The sequence below is a fragment of the Xiphias gladius genome, chromosome 12, assembly GCF_016859285.1.
Source record: "Xiphias gladius isolate SHS-SW01 ecotype Sanya breed wild chromosome 12, ASM1685928v1, whole genome shotgun sequence".
Lineage (NCBI taxonomy): Eukaryota > Metazoa > Chordata > Actinopteri > Istiophoriformes > Xiphiidae > Xiphias > Xiphias gladius.
The window spans coordinates 2,701,246-2,720,180 of record NC_053411.1 but is presented as its reverse complement, the minus strand read 5'-3'; the positions used below and the strand labels follow the sequence as shown (position 1 = coordinate 2,720,180).

At 40.5% G+C, this 18,935-nt stretch overlaps 1 protein-coding gene across 1 annotated transcript in view; it reads right to left on the bottom strand.

The window, feature by feature from the left end:
* Positions 1-627: 627 nt before the first annotated feature.
* ank2b (ankyrin 2b, neuronal) overlaps positions 628-18,935 on the bottom strand; it is a 91,449-nt gene continuing 73,141 nt past the window's right edge. The window contains 7 exon segments of the mRNA XM_040140906.1: positions 628-3,285; positions 4,801-4,892; positions 5,155-5,343; positions 7,330-7,494; positions 7,653-7,736; positions 8,377-8,469; positions 9,924-10,898. Coding sequence (XP_039996840.1) covers positions 3,069-3,285; positions 4,801-4,892; positions 5,155-5,343; positions 7,330-7,494; positions 7,653-7,736; positions 8,377-8,469; positions 9,924-10,898 — 1,815 coding nt within the window. The 3' untranslated portion in view covers positions 628-3,068.

Sequence of the window (18,935 nt, the reverse complement as noted above, 5' to 3'; positions counted from 1 at the left end):
TACAATTACTAGTCTTATTTTTTATTATTATTACTATATATCTCTATGTGGAACCTGCATTGTGCTATGTTCTTTGCTCCTTTACTCTTCTATTTAAGGTATTTTGAAATCTCATAGGTACAATACGGAATTATATGTATTATGAGTTAGTAAAGCAGATTGTCTTACAAAAGTCATGGAGAACACCTCATTCAAAAAGTTAAAACTTAGATTGTTTCTCCAAATCAGAAAAGCATTATTGATCCCTGCAGGGAAATTATCGACATATTAACAACTGCGTATTAACAAAATGTGAACACAGATTTTGCCATTTGTCTGTTTAAATCATATCACGGGTAAAATTTGCAGCCACTTTGATACAGCTGACATAAAAATAGATGACTAAATGTTCACTTTAACACAGTGGAAATCCACAAGTTTTACGGCTTTGCAAAAAGGAAATTAATATAAAATTGATAATATGCTTTGGAGAAAAGGGGTTAACAATGATGTTGTTAGTAAATTATTTAGTAGTATAATATGAACTGGTATAGGCCTAAAAAGCCTAATCTGGCACTTAAAGATGAGTCACCCCGTCAGCACCAGTTAGACCAACTGCTTTCAGTTTCAGAAAGACACGACTTCACATTTGACACATGTACAGTTTTATTGTTCTGCCATGTACACACTGCAGTTGCTATGCATTGTTAGCGTTTCAGGTTTATTTTTTTAGTAATAATTTGATAAAGTCATACATGCCCGCATAGATATTTGCACTGTTATTATAGTATATATTATCACAATGGAAACAAGATGCTCATTTATCAAATCAATGGTCTGGTTTTGACATTTCGTTTATTCTTCCATTGGATCACACTCAGAGTAAATGGCAAGGTGACGATCGTATTGTTACGTAGGTAAAGTCTCAACTTTAGATGAACACCAAACGTACTTTATCAGTCTGAACGCATTTCAACCGACTTTCAAATCAACAAAACTGTTCTGTCTATGATGGCAAAAAAAAAACCTCATTTGTCTTTACTTGTAGCTTTAGAATACATTCAAAGACACACCCAAACACACACACCACTCTCAGCTCAACTGCTGGAGTATACAGGGATCACAAATGGACGGCAATAAATAAATAAGGAAGTACAGAAGTGGTAACTGATGTCAGTGGAAGTCAGTCTTTGCGTGGATTTCAGGTTGATGTGTCAATCCTTTGATAACAAGAAAAGTCCAATCAACAACAGCAATTAAAGCAAAGCGTCTATATGTTATGTGTGATGGCTAAAAACTTAAAGGATAATTCTGGTGTTAGTCTATATTTTAGTAGTGTCAACAAATCTCATGAAAAGACCAAAACCAACACTGTGTTAGTCCGTCTGTCAGCACTTTCTGACATCCCCACCCTGTCTGTGACTCTCAGCTCCAGGCCCATCGGTTTCCTTGTGAAGACTCTTAAAAAACAGCTCAGAAATATAAAGTTTCTTTTTAAAAAAAAAAACACAAGTCTCCGTCATTTCCTAAAACAGCTGCTCACTGTAGTTTTTATCAAACGTTACTCAGACAAGAGGAAAATAGTGCCTTTGTTGGGGTTTCTGTATCTTATAGCTTCTGTTCGACACACAGTGATCAGACATGACTGAATAAAAACCACGCTTACAGATAATTTAAATGTGATAATTGCTGAAAAACAACAGATATAAATGAAAAGCCACAATTTTCTACTAAATTCTAAAAACGTTTCTATTCTACTGGAAAAGAGCCAAAGGAAAAGGGAAATGATAAATTATAAGAGAAACTGAAGAAGTTTCGGGATGCTGAAACGGACTTTGAAATGTGAAATAGATGAAGTGCACCTTTAAGTTAAAACATCTCCACTAGTTTTAACTCAAGAATGAATCAGGACAAATCTAAAAATTGGGAATAATATTACATATCATGTTCCGTTAATTGCCCCAATACATGTTGATAGTAAAGAAGGAACATGTCACCCAGTGCAACAGTGTGGTTCACTGCGGTGTTGATGTGTGAGGCTTTGATACACACACAGAACTTGTTGGCAGGTGACATCTGTTGTTGGTTTGGGCTTTTATATGGGATTTTTTGGCAATAAGAGAAATATAGCCAACCTTATCCTTTCCAAGGCTTCATGGAGGACATGAATATGAGCACCACTGCAGTTTGAGGTGGGGAAAAGCAGCACGTGTGAAGGTGGAGGGTGAAACACAGACGACAGCAGCTACATGTACAATCACAGCGGGGTTAAGTGCTCGATCGGCATCAGAACATTCCTCATCACTACTTTCTTTCTCAATATACACACTGGATATACACACACAGAGGTGGCAGCTCTGTGACAGGTAAAATGTGAATGCACGACACTTGTTAGGACAGACACATGAACAAAAAAAGGGCAGATGCATCATGGGAAGACAAATGGTGTTCTCACACAGCCTTTGTAAACAGATCAGCAGGTTGATGTTTGGCTGTATAAAGAGTCCATGATGATACACACTTTCACTCCTCCCAATTTGTTCTCCATGTAATATTAATCTCATCTGTACGGTGGCTATTCTCCAGCTGAATCGGTGCATGTACAGCAGGTTTAGGTGGGCTAACGTATTAAATGCTTTGAATTTTTTGGACCTTTTTTCCAGTCCAAGCATTTTTTTTTTCATCTCCTTTATATACAAATGTTTACAAGAGTTCTTCAAGAAGAGGCCTGTGTGTGAGGCAAAAATGTCCGAGATGCCCCCTTTGATTTTGATCCCCCTTTGGTGCGTCATACCTGAACCACACCACAGCAGCCAAAGGGTAAAAAGATGCGACACACTGAAAATAGAATCCGACAAAACCAAGGGTGCTATCTTTGGTCACAGAAAGAGCAAATGAAACACAAGGTGAAGGAAGGAAGAGTGTTAAAGCACAAAATACTGTTCCATTATTCGACAAAAAGAAGAGAAACGATCCAGTGATCAGCGAAGACAGGAGGGAGGGGATCTGGAACATTTTGATCTCAGGAAGCGTTTGTCACTAAAGGCTTCAGTGGAAGATGCAGGGGGAGGATCAGCGGAAGCAGGTGCTCAGTCTAACTCCTCCTCCTCCTCCTCCTCCTCCTCCTCCTCCTCCTCCTCCTGGTTGTCCTCACAGTAGCTTTGGAGCAGTCGGTGCAGGTGCTGCTGCAGGGCGTCGGGCTGCAGGGCGTCTGGGGTGTCGTCCAGACACTCCAGGTGCACGTGCTTCCCGTGGGCATCCCTCACCACAGTCCTCTTCTGGGTTCGTGACTTACGCATCTGGCTTCTGCAGGAAGAGAAAAAAGAGGAGCTAACGCCACATCCGGGCTACCTGACTGTTTACAGGCATTGACCAGACTCCTGTCATCTCTCAGGGGTTAGACGGGCCAGTAATGTCTAGATTTCAGTAGTCATTTTTTTTCTACGGAGATCCAGGGCTGACAATATTTAAATGGAATATTTTTATCAAATTGAAATTGTATTAACCATTTGTGGGCACATGACGTGTGACAGAATTATATTTTAAAAAATACAATTTTCAGTTTAATGTCTCAAAATACATCATTACTACCAGACTGAAATAAAAGTCAGTTGAAAAAAAATTGTGGTTTAGTAGATTATCCAACAGGAAAACACATGATCATTTCTCTTTTCTTGGTGCACACGAATATGGAGTTCAAGGCGCTCAAAATAACTAAGAAATAAATAAGACATTATGAAATAAATAATCAGGTGAATAAATCCAGCCAAAATATGTCATCTATTCACAAAATAATACTTATTTTATTGTTTTTATTATCATTTTTTAAATTAAAAAAAACAAATTTCATTTTCTTTTTTGGTTTGCTGTTCAATCCTTTTTTAATCTTTTATTGTATTGTGTTGTTGTGCGTTTTATTGTCAAATATTACATTTAGACATTTCTGTTTTTTGAAACTTTTTTAAAAAAAATGAAATGTTATTTTATTTACTATATTAGACTATTTCATTTTATAATGCCAATGTTCATCCATGAAGACAAACGGGGCAGAACCTGTTGTGGGATTGGCTGTTGCTTTGGTCTTTGAGTTGATAGAATTTGTCATATTCAAAGTATGAACTAAATTACTAAATATTTACATGTGACCCACAACCAAATGAGCATAGTGAACAGGTTAAGAGTGAACAATCCATAGATACACACCATGCAACTCTGCCCACATTACATATCTCTGTATTTTCATAGTTTTGGTCATCGTTCCTATCAGTTATGACAACATTTTATTTACTAGTTTATTGCTTAAGACACGGTGAAGCAGCAACATCACAAAATATGTCTTTAGAACGGAGTCAAAGAGGCAATCACATGCCCAGCCAGGAGGGTGCACAGAAGTCAGCTATGCCTTTAAAACTGCATGTTCACACACTGTTAGGATAAGGTCAGAGTTAAGTAGAGCGACAATATCTAATGAATATTTACAACAAATTGTGTGAAACATGTAAGTGGAGCAGATAATAAACTGACACTGGGGACTTGTTTAAAGCCACTATGTGTAAAATGTGAAATTTCACAACTTTTTAAAATACTGGAATTAACAAGAATGACCAAAAATACAAAAATTTCCTGACTGTAAAAAATGTAATTCTTTGACAGTCTTCTGATTACCACTTACCCTGCAAAGTAAGAGTTAAAATCAAGAAGTGGAATATTTAGGAGAGTGGAATCACACCATGCTTCCATGTTAAACCTTAATAAATGCCCACTTAATAAACACCAGTATCTTTGTGGTCATTTCTACACACACTCATGCTGCAGTCCAACCTTCTAACCACAGAACCGTCGTGCTGCATAATCTCTTTCTCTACTATATGAGGCAGGGGCGCTTTCCCAAAGCCTCCAGCATAACTCAAAGCCTGGAGGGGAAAGAATGAAGGAGGAGAGAAGGATCAGAAGGAGGAAAGAGGAAAGGCAAACACTGGAAACCCAACAAGGATCTGCTCAACAGTAGTGACTGACTAGTTTTGAATATAGATATAAGCATGTAGTGGAAGCACTTCTAAAGATGCACCAGCACTGCGACATTTTTATATTTCCTCTCATCACCAACAGATAATCTCCAGAATGTATGAAATCACCTCTTGATAGAATATTTTTCCCCAGTTTGGACACACTGACCTTCTCAAAGTCCTCTCTGGCTGAGGGCAGATCTGCAGCCAGCGAGGGGTCTCCTGTCTGTTTCTCCATCCTGTCGCCTCTCACCACTGTTGTCTTGACAACCTTGCTGACTTTTCGACCCTGCACTGGCTCCATCTCAAACTGTGATGCTGTAGCGGCGCCCAGGGCCAGGGGCTCCGAGACGGTCAGCTGGAGAGAAGACGACAAAATGTTAAGGCACCAGCTGTTATGTACTACGTATTATGTACTTTGAGGAATGTTTTTAGTTTTTGGCTGTTTGTCTCTGGGAACTGGCCCAAACTCTGGTGAGGACACCAGCAGGTGGACATTGCTGGTTCGGAGTGAAAGGTTTCGACAGCTACCGCATGAGCTGCCATGACATTTGGTGCAGACATTCATGTTCTTCATGGGATGAATTTGAACTCTGGTGATCCTCTGACTTTGTCATCCAGCGCCATCATCAGAACGAAAACACTTGTTTAGTGCTAATCTGCAAATGTTAGCATGCTAAACTAAGATGGTGATTATGGTACTTGCTGGTCATCAGCATGTTAACATTGTCATTATGTACCTCACATGTAAAGTTGTAAGTGAGGGATTTACAGCTAGTATTTTGTCAACCAAAGCAGAAGATGCATGCACACCTGTAAAATGCTCTTAACGCGATATTACATCATTTTCCCAAATAGTAACAGTTAGCAACATTGGCTAGCTAGTTTGCCAGGAACTTTGGGAACTAAAATAGGGTTTCCAGATGTCCCCATTTTCCGGGGACAGTCCCGGGAAAATGGGGGCCTGCCCCCTGCTGGAGCTGTCCGCAGAAATGTCCCTTTTACCTGTGAATTAAAAACAGACAGAGAGAAAGACCGGGCAGCAGAGCAGACGGGCAGACGTCTCGCGTTGTGCTTGTTTTGGCCAACAGAGGGGGCTGGCTGCTCGCTAAAGCAGCTTCATGTCACTCTTCTTCTACTACTAAACACTTGCTCGCCTAGTTTCAGAGAAAACTGCTGTGTATAAGGACCAGACACTAGAAAGTGTCAAATGAATCCACAACATCGCCACAAACGTCTTTTCAAGTCAGGAGGTAACCCAGGGCTGGAATCAGGGGTGGGGTTACGGGACTTAGCTGTCGTACAACCAGGTGATGGGTGGCTGATTTGTGGCCATACAATATACAGCTGGATGTAGGCTACCATGCAATCTACAGATACAGTGCATCGTTTTTAATTTAACATATTTTACATGCTATTTGTTTACCAGGCGTCGAGAGCTAATGTGGGCCATCTCTGTAACTTGTCTTACAAAATGTAGATGGGGAATATGACTTGGCCTGAGAAAAAAACATTCAGTGAGAAGATTTTTTTTTTTTAAATCCCTGTAGGAAGAGTGGAGAGGAAGGCGAGGAGGAAGACTGGATAGGAAGAAGAGTAAAGGAGACAGAGGAGGAAAGGTAAAGAAATGATCACAGAGCCTGCCAATTCATTATTCTAAACAATAGACTACAAAAATATGGCCAGCATTGGGACTCTGTTAACCAAAGTATTATATTTCGTAGTGTACTATTTATTAATATAATGGCCATTTTCTTTATTGAGTGTTCCATAGTTTACCATAGCTTCACTCACCATGGTAGCCTACTGTATGATTTTCTGACATAGTTTCCAAACGTACTTAATTACATCCCAATTTTATCACTGGGCTTTCACCATAGTTTATTACAGTACAACAGTTACCATGGTCAAAATACATGAAACCGGAACTGTCCCCCCTTTTTTATTTCATAGATAAAAACATTGGATATTTGAATGATATATTGACAACTGAAGTGGAAATGTCCCCGGTTTTCATTTCAGAAATTTGCTCACCTTAAACTACAAATCGAGCTTTACATTTCAAATGTATATATTTGTCTACATACCACACAGATATTTCCATGGATGTAGTTGCAGTGTGTTGAAAACTTTTTTTTTGAGACTTTTTCATGCTTTTTCTAACATTCAAACAACGCCAGCAGAAGAACTCTCTTCGTAACAAAATGTGAACAATACCAGGTGCAGCCTCAGTCTACGTATATTATATATAATTCACCTAATGGAAAGCCAGTAATACAGTTATAAATAAAGTGCTTCTGATTGCTATAAAACCAGATGTAAGTAGCAGTTAGCCGGCACTGACCTCTTTCTGATCTCCCTCACTGTGAAGCACAGTTCTCTTCACCACTCTGGAGACAGTGTCTCCCTCCTCGATCTGCACCGTCTCCTGGTGAGAGCCCTCAATGGTCACTTCCTGTGTCTCCATGCCATCCGCAGATACGTATTTACGAATCACCTTCCGTGTGATCTGGTGAAGGGAGAAACAGAATAACATTTCTGTAAAACCTATAATCTGAAAAAAACAACAACCATTTTCATCATTTACAGTGTATGGAATAGAACTTTGACTTTTAGTGGGATTTTTGGACACGTTGATGTTGCTGACATCTTTAAGTGCTCCCTTACTTTCTTAACTACCATGTTCCCATGCTCATCTGTGTACTTCTCCTCTGTGACAGTCTGTGGTGGGATATCTGGTAGGTTATCAGCCTGTAAAAACACAAAACATATGCAGTCAGTTCACACATAATACAGTCCTGCACATATGGGAAAAAACAAAGTACATGTTATCTACATCAAAAAAAGCATTTCAAGTAACATACGTCACCCAACATTAGTCAATAATTACCAACACAACCAAATCTAAAGTTTATTTTAAAGCCCCTATGCGAAGAATTTTTATGTGATTGTAGCATTTTTCAAATCATTCTGAAAATTGGTGGCTTGCATTGCTGTCTGCCAAACTGTCTTTTTTATACGTGCCTCAAAGATAAAGAATTCTTCACATTGTGGCTTTAATTTTTCCGCATTTAAACTTTAACATCTCTATAACAGCACAAAGAAATTAGCATTACAAAATCAAAGGGAGAATGCTACAAACAAACAACAAACATAAATATGTGGTTTGGAGGTCCTCCAGCACACAGAAAGTATACTTTCTGAATTGCTAGAAAACAGTATTTGATTGTATGTTGAGCAAAGAGAGCAGGTATGGGAGGGTTTGTAGTATATCATTAACCTGGTAGGTCAAGTCCATAAAAAAAACAAAAAACAATAAAAAGCACTAAACCTCTGTTACCCACTAACCCTGCATCACTCCACAATGCACTGGGGCATCATACTTGTTTACCTGAATGATAACTCTGCGTCGGACCACCCTGGTGGTCAGCACCTCCTCCTCTGAGCTATCAGAGGACAGCATCCCTAGTTCCTCTGCTATCTCCTGGGAGACAGCACACAGCCAGTATAGGTCAATGTAACGGGTCTACATTGTGGCACTACAGCACATTCTTCCAGCTGTTCCTTCTTTTCTCTTAACCTCACTTTTATGTTTGCTCGTCAAAAAGCTTCTTTTACAAATGAAATGAGGTAGTAAAATAAAATTGTATGGCTGTACACAAAACTGGCGTGAGATGAAGAGAAGGCACAGTTATGCAAAAACTCTCAACTGAAATAAACATGCAAAAATGGGAATCAGTGTGCAAAATATGGGGTTGTCTTGTATGGAAGATTTAAAATGCCTAAATAGAAACAAATCAAACAAAGAAATAAAGTTAAATACAATACACGCTGTTATAGGTATTTCCTTTATATGTATGCATTTACTGTGTTGTAATTAAAAGAAAAACATCTGTCAAGAGGATAATTATTTAGTTTTTTTGTCTTGAATGAATAGTTTTTCATTGTGACATGAATTTTCTATGCCACAGTAAACCAAATCACAACACAGAAAACACAATGAGGAGGCGCATTTCATTGGCATCCTAATTCACAAATAAAAAAGCTCTGAAACAGCCCTTATATATAGAAAAAAACCTTTGAAAACCAAATAACAAAATTAGGTTCGGAGATTGGTATTCTGCAAATGACCTCACAATTTAAACTTCAAATCTTTTGTAACAGTTCCCCAGTGTGTGAAAGGCACACAAGGTAAGTTACCATTAAATCCCTGTGCTGCGTCAGAAGATTTAAATGCCAATGAGATGGTCTGAGCAGGTGGACACGTAACAAAGTCTACTCAAAATCTGAAGAGTGCTTTCTGCTTCTGCAGCCCTATTCTTTATTTTTAAAGTATTTATGTAAATTGTTTTTAATTCCACAGGCTGTTATGCATCCGTACAGCTTTTGCCTGTGAGTGCAAATTTAACATGATCCATATAGTCGCAATATCTACATTCATGTTAAATATGCCAGGTTGAAATATACTGGCATTTTCCTTTAATACGTGGCTGAAGTAGGCCTACTCTGCGCGGGACCCCTGATCATCAAAGGGTATTTCGCACACTGATGGGACGAACAACAAGCACAAACCAAAAGATGCAAACAGGTGCAGATATGAACAAATAGTTACGTTATTGAATCTGTTCTTTATATCAGCTCGTAAATGTCACCACAGCTGACTTCAGTACATCACACTACCAATGTCAACGACAGCTTTTTCAGTTATCGATGATGCAATATTTAATTCAGCAACTCATCGCAGTTGTTAGATTTTTGTTGTTTTCTTGAACGTTTAAGCACTCATGCACACAAAGGCCCTCATCAGCCTCATTTAGTTCATAAAGTGCAAATTTGTGTGTTTAATCCCCTGAGTCTTGAATGCAGCACCACAGCAATCAGCCTGAACCAGGCAAGACACCAGCCAGTGCAGTGTTGTGCTCATGCTCAACCTCTTACCCTTCCCAGGAAGTCGTCATCATCGTAATACCCTCCCTGATCTCTTGAAGGAAGTTCCTCACACACAGGGAGGTCGCCCTCTCTTCGACACCCCCTTGAACCCTCAGAATCATAAGCAAATTCCCCAAGGCTTTCACTGCCAGAAGAGAAACGCTTATAATCTTCCACTCGGAGGAAAGGGTGAGCAGTGTACTGAGGGCTCTCTTTCAGGAAACCAATATCAGGGCTACTCCCAGGCATTGGGGAAGGTGGCTCCGTGATATGATAGCTAATCCCGTGTTCCAATTTCACTTCTTCTGGGTCAGAGAAGTCAGAGAAGGCTTGTCTGCAGTCAAAGAATTCCAGATCCGAGTCAGAGTGCAGGGGAGACTCAGAGCCCTTACTGAGATCTTTTGGTGGCAACTTTGGTTCTTCTGATCCAAATTCTGAGACTTTTTTCTCAAATTCTGAAAGGACTCTGTTAAAGTCAGGGGAAAACTCAAAGACTTCACCAGCTCCCGACTCTCTCTTTGTGGTGGCTTCAGTCACAACCTGAGCTGAGTCTCTGAACACTGGGGACACTGGACTCAAATTGTTCAATGAGGCTTGGTTACATTCAGAAACTCTCAGGGATTGATGTCCTGAAAATACTGCTTCATAATCTGGTGGCACCAGAAACTGGCTTGACATGGGTGAAAAAAGCTCACTGGACTGTGCTTCCTTAGGGGACAACTCCCACTCTGAGTACCCATGCAATCTTTCAGACTTTACACAGAATATCTTCTCAGGTGAAGGTAGAACTGGAGTTACAGTTCTATGGGTTGTGTATGAGTTCTGTTCAGGTAGCTGAAGGGGAAGTGATTTCACTGGCTTGTCACCAGTGAACAGCACACCTATTCTACTGGTGTCTTGTGTCACTGTTGTAGCAGACAACGGCTTGCTTTTCACCTCATCATCTGTTTGAAACTGTGTTTCCTCTGTTGTCTTTGGATGAGCCTGTAAGTGAATGTCAACATGATCTAAATAAGTTCACTTTAAATCAGCGTACAGGTTGGTATGCACCATTGAAATGACCTCAACATTTCAGCAAGTTAGTATTACTGAACAGTGGCAAATTATCTTCCATCCAACCAAAACAAGCATTTCACCATCAGACAAATAAATCAGAACTGAAGGAAGAGTTATTAGTAATATTAAAATTCAATATTTTCACATTACACACACTTCCACATTATGTGGACAAAGTTTCAGCATTAACGCATCCCATTTTGTTATAACTTCAACAAGACATGTCCTTATGTGTCACACAATGTTATTGCTTCATCCAAGTAGCATGTTAATGAATTTGTGCGATTTGCTAGATTGTCATGCTCTCACTCTTACCCTTTGAGAGGCTGTCTTGCTCTTTAGTTCTCCAGCACTGATGTGTAGTATCTTCTCTTCCTGTCTTTTTATATCTTTAACTGGTGAGGGCTTCAGAGGAAAGTCTTTCCTGAAGTCTTCCTCACAAACAGTAGTTTGTAAAGTTGAGATACTTTCAGCCTCTGATCCACGCTGCATCCATTGATCGTATGAGAACATTTCTGAGTCTGATCCTGTCCTTATTTGCCAGTCAGGATTGGCATGTCCTTCCTTAGACATTGTATCACTAGTTGGAATTAGTAATGGTGACACAGCCATCTGATTTCTGTTAGGTATTGATGAATCCTGCTCAGGTAATAAAGAAGTTGTCACATGACTCAAAAGTTTTGGTTTAGAGATTAACTTATCAGTATCCTTACAACAAAAACCTATTTCCTCCTGTGACTCAACAGTTTGAGGACTCAGTGGCCTTGGGCTATCATCAATCCAACAATCAATAGGTAAAGCAACAAACTCAAAATCTGATGACAAAGACACTGATGAGGATGATCTATCAAAGGGAGTAGCATCTATAAAATAAGAAGACGACATTCTCATAACCTCAGGTACTGGTGAATCAGGCAATAGTTGTCTGAACTCATTGATAGATGAAATGGATTCAGGTGAGGATGGTCTCTCAGTCTCAGCGGCTCTTGAGGATGTGACCATAAGCTCGCACTCTGAATGTGGACCTACTGATTCAGGTGATGATGACCTATGTGTAGTGGTGAACACCTCCAATGATACTGTAAACGGAGGGATGGGAGAGTCTGGAGAGAGAGACCTGTTCTCATTGAACTCAGGCATCGATACTGGAGATGATGCTCTTTTGTCAGCCATTTGCATAGCTGATTCAAATGACATAGGTCTGTATTCAGTATGTGACTGAGATGACAATGGCCTCTCTCTCTTATTATGATCCCCTGACAGTGCAGATTCGGGAGATGATGGTCTGCATTCTACTAACTGATATTCAAGATCCAGTGACAAATAATCTATATCTGATGCTAAAGTTTCAGGTGAAGATGATCCTGATCTCAGGAAGGTTACACATTCCGGCAATGCCATTGTAAATTCAGGTAAGGGGGAATCTGGTGAGAGTAGTCTAAACTCATTAACTGATGTTACAGATTCTGGTGATGATGCTCTTTCCTCTATCATCATGACTGAATTAGGGGACATGGGTCTGTAGTCTATCAAGGATTCTGGTGTATAACATAGATCATCATCCTCTGTGTCAGACACTGATACAACCACCCTCTCATCATCACAATCTGTTGTTGCCTCAGTGGCAAGTTTTTCAAATGTGTACTTGGTCTCTCGGTATGGAGCTGCTTCAGAAGACAAAATAAGTTCAAATGTTGGTGGAGGGGATTCTGAAACAGGTGTGTCAGATCTGACTTGTGCACTTAAAGTGCAAAGAAATCCATCATCAGCTGTGGCTGTTTCTGTTGTAGTAAATGGATGTTTCATCTCTGAGGGTGTTCCTGTGTCATTGGCATCTTGCACATTTTTATATACTACTTTATCGTGTTCATCATCTTGAGCACTCCTTTCATATTCTATTGTGCTGCCCATATATTGCATAAACCCTATTTTACTGCTGAAAGTTCCTCCAGCATACTGAGGATCGTGTATTTGAGAAATCAGCTTCCATAACTCAACATCATGAATGAGATTATGTTCAGCTACAGTAATGGCTGACTCCTCAGGTGAGCTAGGTGCTACTGTTGTTGATAAAACAGTGTTATCAGTGGTTGGTTCAGTGGCAGTTGGGACTTTTAATTCAGTTACTGATGATGTAGATGTCAACAGTAATTCTTCCTTATCTGATTTGATATACTCTGGTGATGCTGACCTGACTTTTGCACAGAACACGTCTAAAGTTTGTGACAAATCATCTGACTCTGAAATTTCAGTGGTTGATATGTCTTTCATATTCATAACATTTTCTACAAATGGTGAGAGAGCCTGGTATTCATCTACAGATGTTCCTGAGTCAGGTGAAGAGGGTCGATTGTCATAAACTTGTGATCCTGGGCTTATAACGATGTATTCTATATCTGAACATGCTGACTCAGGGGAAGTTGACCTATATCCAAAAATAGTTTCAGATAATCCAGTCATTGGAGGCAGAAAGTCAGGTACAGGTGAATCAGGCAAAAGTCTGATTGATGCATTAGACTCAGGAGATGAAGTTCTGCTCTCCAAGAATGTAGGGAGAGGTAATTCCATTTCCAAATCTGACAACACTGATTCAGGTGAAGAGGACCTCAAGTCAATGTGTGATATGGTGGCCTCTTGCATTGCCTGTGTAAATTCAGGAATGGGTGAGTCTGGCGAAAGAGGTCTAGCTTCATCTTTGGATGCATTTGAATCAGGAGATGCTGCTCTGTCCTCAAAAAGCCAGGGGATACACAAATCATTTTCCAAATCGTCATTTGAATAGACTGACCCAGGTGATGTTGATCTATATATTGCTGTAAACATAGGTGGTTCAGTATGGGTGTAATGCGGTATTGGAGAGTCTGGTGACAATCGCTGGAATTCAGAGAAAGACAAGACTGATTGTGGACTATGGGGTCTCTCCTCAACTTCAAACAGCTGAGACATCAGTGGAGCAAATTCTATATCTGATGCAACTGATTCAGGTGATGCTGACCCATAACTACTGACATCAACATATGGAGCTGGTAAAGCTGGTGTGAACTCAAGTATGGGAGAATCAGGTGAAAGTCTTCTGTATTGACTGACTGATGCTTCAGACTCAGGAGATGAAGGCCGTTCTTCTAAAACCATTATTAGGAAAGATAATTCCATTTCCAAATCTGACAACAATGATTCAGGTGAGGAGGACCTCAAGTCAATGTGTGTTATGTAGGACTCTTGCAGTGCTTGTTTAAATTCAGGAATGGGTGAGTCTGGCGAAAGAGGTCTAACTTCATCTTTGGATGCAGTTGAATCAGGAGATGCTGCTCTGTCCTCAAAAAGCCAGGGGATACACAGATCATTTTCCAAATCCTCATTTGAATAGACTGACCCAGGTGATGTTGATCTATATATTGCTGTAAACATAGGTGGTTCAGTATGGGTGTAATGCGGTATTGGAAAGTCTGGTGACAATCGCTGGAATTCAGAGAAAGACAAGACTGATTGTGGACTATGGGGTCTCTCCTCGACATCAAACAGCTGAGACATCAATGGAGCAAATTCAATATCTAATGCAACTGATTCAGGTGATGCTGACCCATAACTACTGACATCAACATATGGAGCTGGTAAAGCTGGTGTGAACTCAAGTATGGGAGAATCAGGTGAAAGTCTTCTGTATTGACTGACTGATGCTACAGACTCAGGAGATGAAGGCCGTTCTTCTAAAACCATTGGGAAAGATAATTCTATATCCAAATCTGACAACACTGATTCAGGTGAAGAGGACCTCAAGTCAATGTGTGATATGGAGGACTCTTGGAGTGCCTCTGTAAATTTAGGAACGGGTGAATCTGGCAAAGGAAGTCTAACTTGATCTTTGGATGCATTTGAATCAGGAGATGCTGCTCTGTCCTCAAAAAGCCAGGGGATACACAAATCATTTTCCAAATCCTCATTTGAATAGACTGACCCAGGTGATGTTGATCTATATATTGCTGTAAACATAGGAGGTTCAGTATGGGTGTAATGTGGTATTGGAGAGTCTGGTGACAATCGCTGGAATTCAGAGAAAGACAAGACTGATTGTTGACTATGGGGTCTCTCCTCGACTTCAAACAGCTGAGACATCAATGGAGCAAATTCTATATCTGATGCAACTGATTCAGGTGATGCTGACCCATAACTACTGACATCAACATATGGAGCTGGCAAAGCAGGTGTGAACTCAAGTATGGGAGAATCAGGTGAAAGTCTTCTGTATTGACTGACTGATGCTACAGACTCAGGAGATGAAGGCCGTTCTTCTAAAACCATTGGGAAAGATAATTCTATGTCCAAATCTGACAACACTGATTCAGGTGAAGAGGACCTCATGTCAATGTGTGATATGGAGTACTCTTGCAGTGCTTGTGTAAATTCAGGAATGGGTGAGTCTGGCGAAAGAGGTCTAGCTTCATCTTTGGATGCATTTGAATCAGGAGATGCTGCTCTGTCCTCAAAAAGCCAGGGGATACACAAATCATTTTCCAAATCCTCATTTGAATAGACTGACCCAGGTGATGTTGATCTATATATTGCTGTAAACATAGGTGGTTCAGTATGGGTGTAATGCGGTATTGGAGAGTCTGGTGACAATCGCTGGAATTCAGAGAAAGACAAGACTGATTGTGGACTATGGGGTCTCTCCTCAACTTCAAACAGCTGAGACATTAGTGGAGCAAATTCTATATCTGATGCAACTGATTCAGGTGATGCTGACCCATAACTACTGACATCAACATATGGAGCTGGCAAAGCTGGTGTGAACTCAAGTATGGGAGAATCAGGTGAAAGTCTTCTGTATTGACTGACTGATGCTACAGACTCAGGAGATGAAGTCCGTTCTTCTAAAACCATTGGGAAAGATAATTCCATTTCCAAATCTGACAACAATGATTCAGGTGAGGAGGACCTCAAGTCAATGTGTGGTATGTAGGACTCTTGCAGTGCTTGTGTAAATTCAGGAATGGGTGAGTCTGGCGAAAGAGGTCTAACTTCATCTTTGGATGCATTTGAATCAGGAGATGCTGCTCTGTCCTCAAAAAGCCAGGGGATACACAAATCATTTTCCAAATCCTCATTTGAATAGACTGACCCAGGTGATGTTGATCTATATATTGCTGTAAACATAGGTGGTTCAGTATGGGTGTAATGCGGTATTGGAGAGTCTGGTGACAATCGCTGGAATTCAGAGAAAGACAAGACTGATTGTGGACTATGGGGTCTCTCCTCGACTTCAAACAGCTGAGACATAAGTGGAGCAAATTCTATATCTGATGCAACTGATTCAGGTGATGCTGACCCATAACTATTGACATCAACATATGGAGCTGGCAAAGCTGGTGTGAACTCAAGTATGGGAGAATCAGGTGAAAGTCTTATGTATTGACTGACTGATGCTACAGACTCAGGAGATGAAGGCCGTTCTTCTAAAACCATTGGGAAAGATAATTCTATGTCCAAATCTGACAACACTGATTCAGGTGAAGAGGACCTCATGTCAATGTGTGATATGGAGTACTCTTGCAGTGCTTGTGTAAATTCAGGAATGGGTGAGTCTGGCGAAAGAGGTCTAGCTTCATCTTTGGATGCATTTGAATCAGGAGATGCTGCTCTGTCCTCAAAAAGCCAGGGGATACACAAATCATTTTCCAAATCCTCATTTGAATAGACTGACCCAGGTGATGTTGATCTATATATTGCTGTAAACATAGGTGGTTCAGTATGGGTGTAATGCGGTATTGGAGAGTCTGGTGACAATCGCTGGAATTCAGAGAAAGACAAGACTGATTGTGGACTATGGGGTCTCTCCTCAACTTCAAACAGCTGAGACATTAGTGGAGCAAATTCTATATCTGATGCAACTGATTCAGGTGATGCTGACCCATAACTATTGACATCAACATATGGAGCTGGCAAAGCTGGTGTGAACTCAAGTATGGGAGAATCAGGTGAAAGTCTTCTGTATTTATTGACTGATGCTTCAGACTCAGGAGATGAAGTCCGTTCTTCTAAAACCATTGGGAAAGATAATTCCATTTCCAAATCTGACAACAATGATTCAGGTGAGGAGGACCTCAAGTCAATGTGTGGTATGTAGGACTCTTGCAGTGCTTGTGTAAATTCAGGAATGGGTGAGTCTGGCGAAAGAGGTCTAACTTCATCTTTGGATGCATTTGAATCAGGAGATGCTGCTCTGTCCTCAAAAAGCCAGGGGATACACAAATCATTTTCCAAATCCTCATTTGAATAGACTGACCCAGGTGATGTTGATCTATATATTGCTGTAAACATAGGTGGTTCAGTATGGGTGTAATGCGGTATTGGAGAGTCTGGTGACAATCGCTGGAATTCAGAGAAAGACAAGATTGATTGTGGACTATGGGGTCTCTCCTCGACTTCAAACAGCTGAGACATAAGTGGAGCAAATTCTATATCTGATGCAACTGATTCAGGTGATGCTGACCCATAACTATTGACATCAACATATGGAGCTGGCAAAGCTGGTGTGAACTCAAGTATGGGAGAATCAGGTGAAAGTCTTCTGTATTGACTTACTGATGCTACAGACTCAGGAGATGAAGGTCGTTCTTCTACGATCATTAGGGAAGATAATTCTATATCCAAATCTGACAACACTGATTCAGGTGAAGAGGACCTCAAGTCAATGTGTGATATGGAGGACTCTTGGAGTGCCTGTGTAAATTCAGGAACGGGTGAATCTGGCAAAGGAAGTCTAACTTGATCTTTGGATGCATTTGAATCAGGAGATGCTGCTCTGTCCTCAAAAAGCCAGGGGATACACAAATCATTTTCCAAATCCTCATTTGAATAGACTGACCCAGGTGATGTTGATCTATATATTGCTGTAAACATAGGAGGTTCAGTATGGGTGTAATGTGGTATTGGAGAGTCTGGTGACAATCGCTGGAATTCAGAGAAAGACAAGACTGATTGTGGACTATGGGGTCTCTCCTCGACTTCAAACAGCTGAGACATCAATGGAGCAAATTCTATATCTGATGCAACTGATTCAGGTGATGCTGACCCATAACTACTGACATCAACATATGGAGCTGGCAAAGCAGGTGTGAACTCAAGTATGGGAGAATCAGGTGAAAGTCTTCTGTATTGACTGACTGATGCTTCAGACTCAGGAGATGAAGGCCGTTCTTCTAAAACCATTGGGAAAGATAATTCTATTTCCAAATCTGACAATACTGATTCAGGTGAGGAGGACCTCATGTCAATGTGTGATATGGAGGACTCTTGGAGTGCCTGTGTAAATTTAGGAATGGGTGAGTCTGGCGAAAGAGGTCTAGCTTCATCTTTGGATGCAGTTGAATCAGGAGATGCTGCTCTGTCCTCAAAAAGCCAGGGGATACACAAATCATTTTCCAAATCCTCATTTGAATAGACTGACCCAGGTGATGTTGATCTATATATTGCTGTAAACATAGGAGGTTCAGTATGGGTGTAATGTGGTATTGGAGAGTCTGGTGACAATCGCTGGAATTCAGAGAAAGACAAGACTGATTGTTGACTATGGGGTCTCTCCTCGACTTCAAACAGCTGAGACATCAATGGAGCAAATTCTATATCTGATGCAACTGATTCAGGTGATGCTGACCCATAACTACTGACATCAACATATGGAGCTGGAAAGGCTGGTGTGAACTCAAGTATGGGAGAATCAGGTGAAAGTCTTCTGTATTGACTGACTGATGCTACAGACTCAGGAGATGAAGGCCGTTCTTCTAAAACCATTGGGAAAGATAATTCTATATCCGAATCTGACAACACTGATTCAGGTGAAGAGGACCTCAAGTCAATGTATGATATGGAGGACTCTTGCAGTGCCTGTGTAAATTCAGGAATGGGTGAGTCTGGCGAAAGAGGTCTAGCTTCATCTTTGGATGCATTTGAATCAGGAGATGCTGC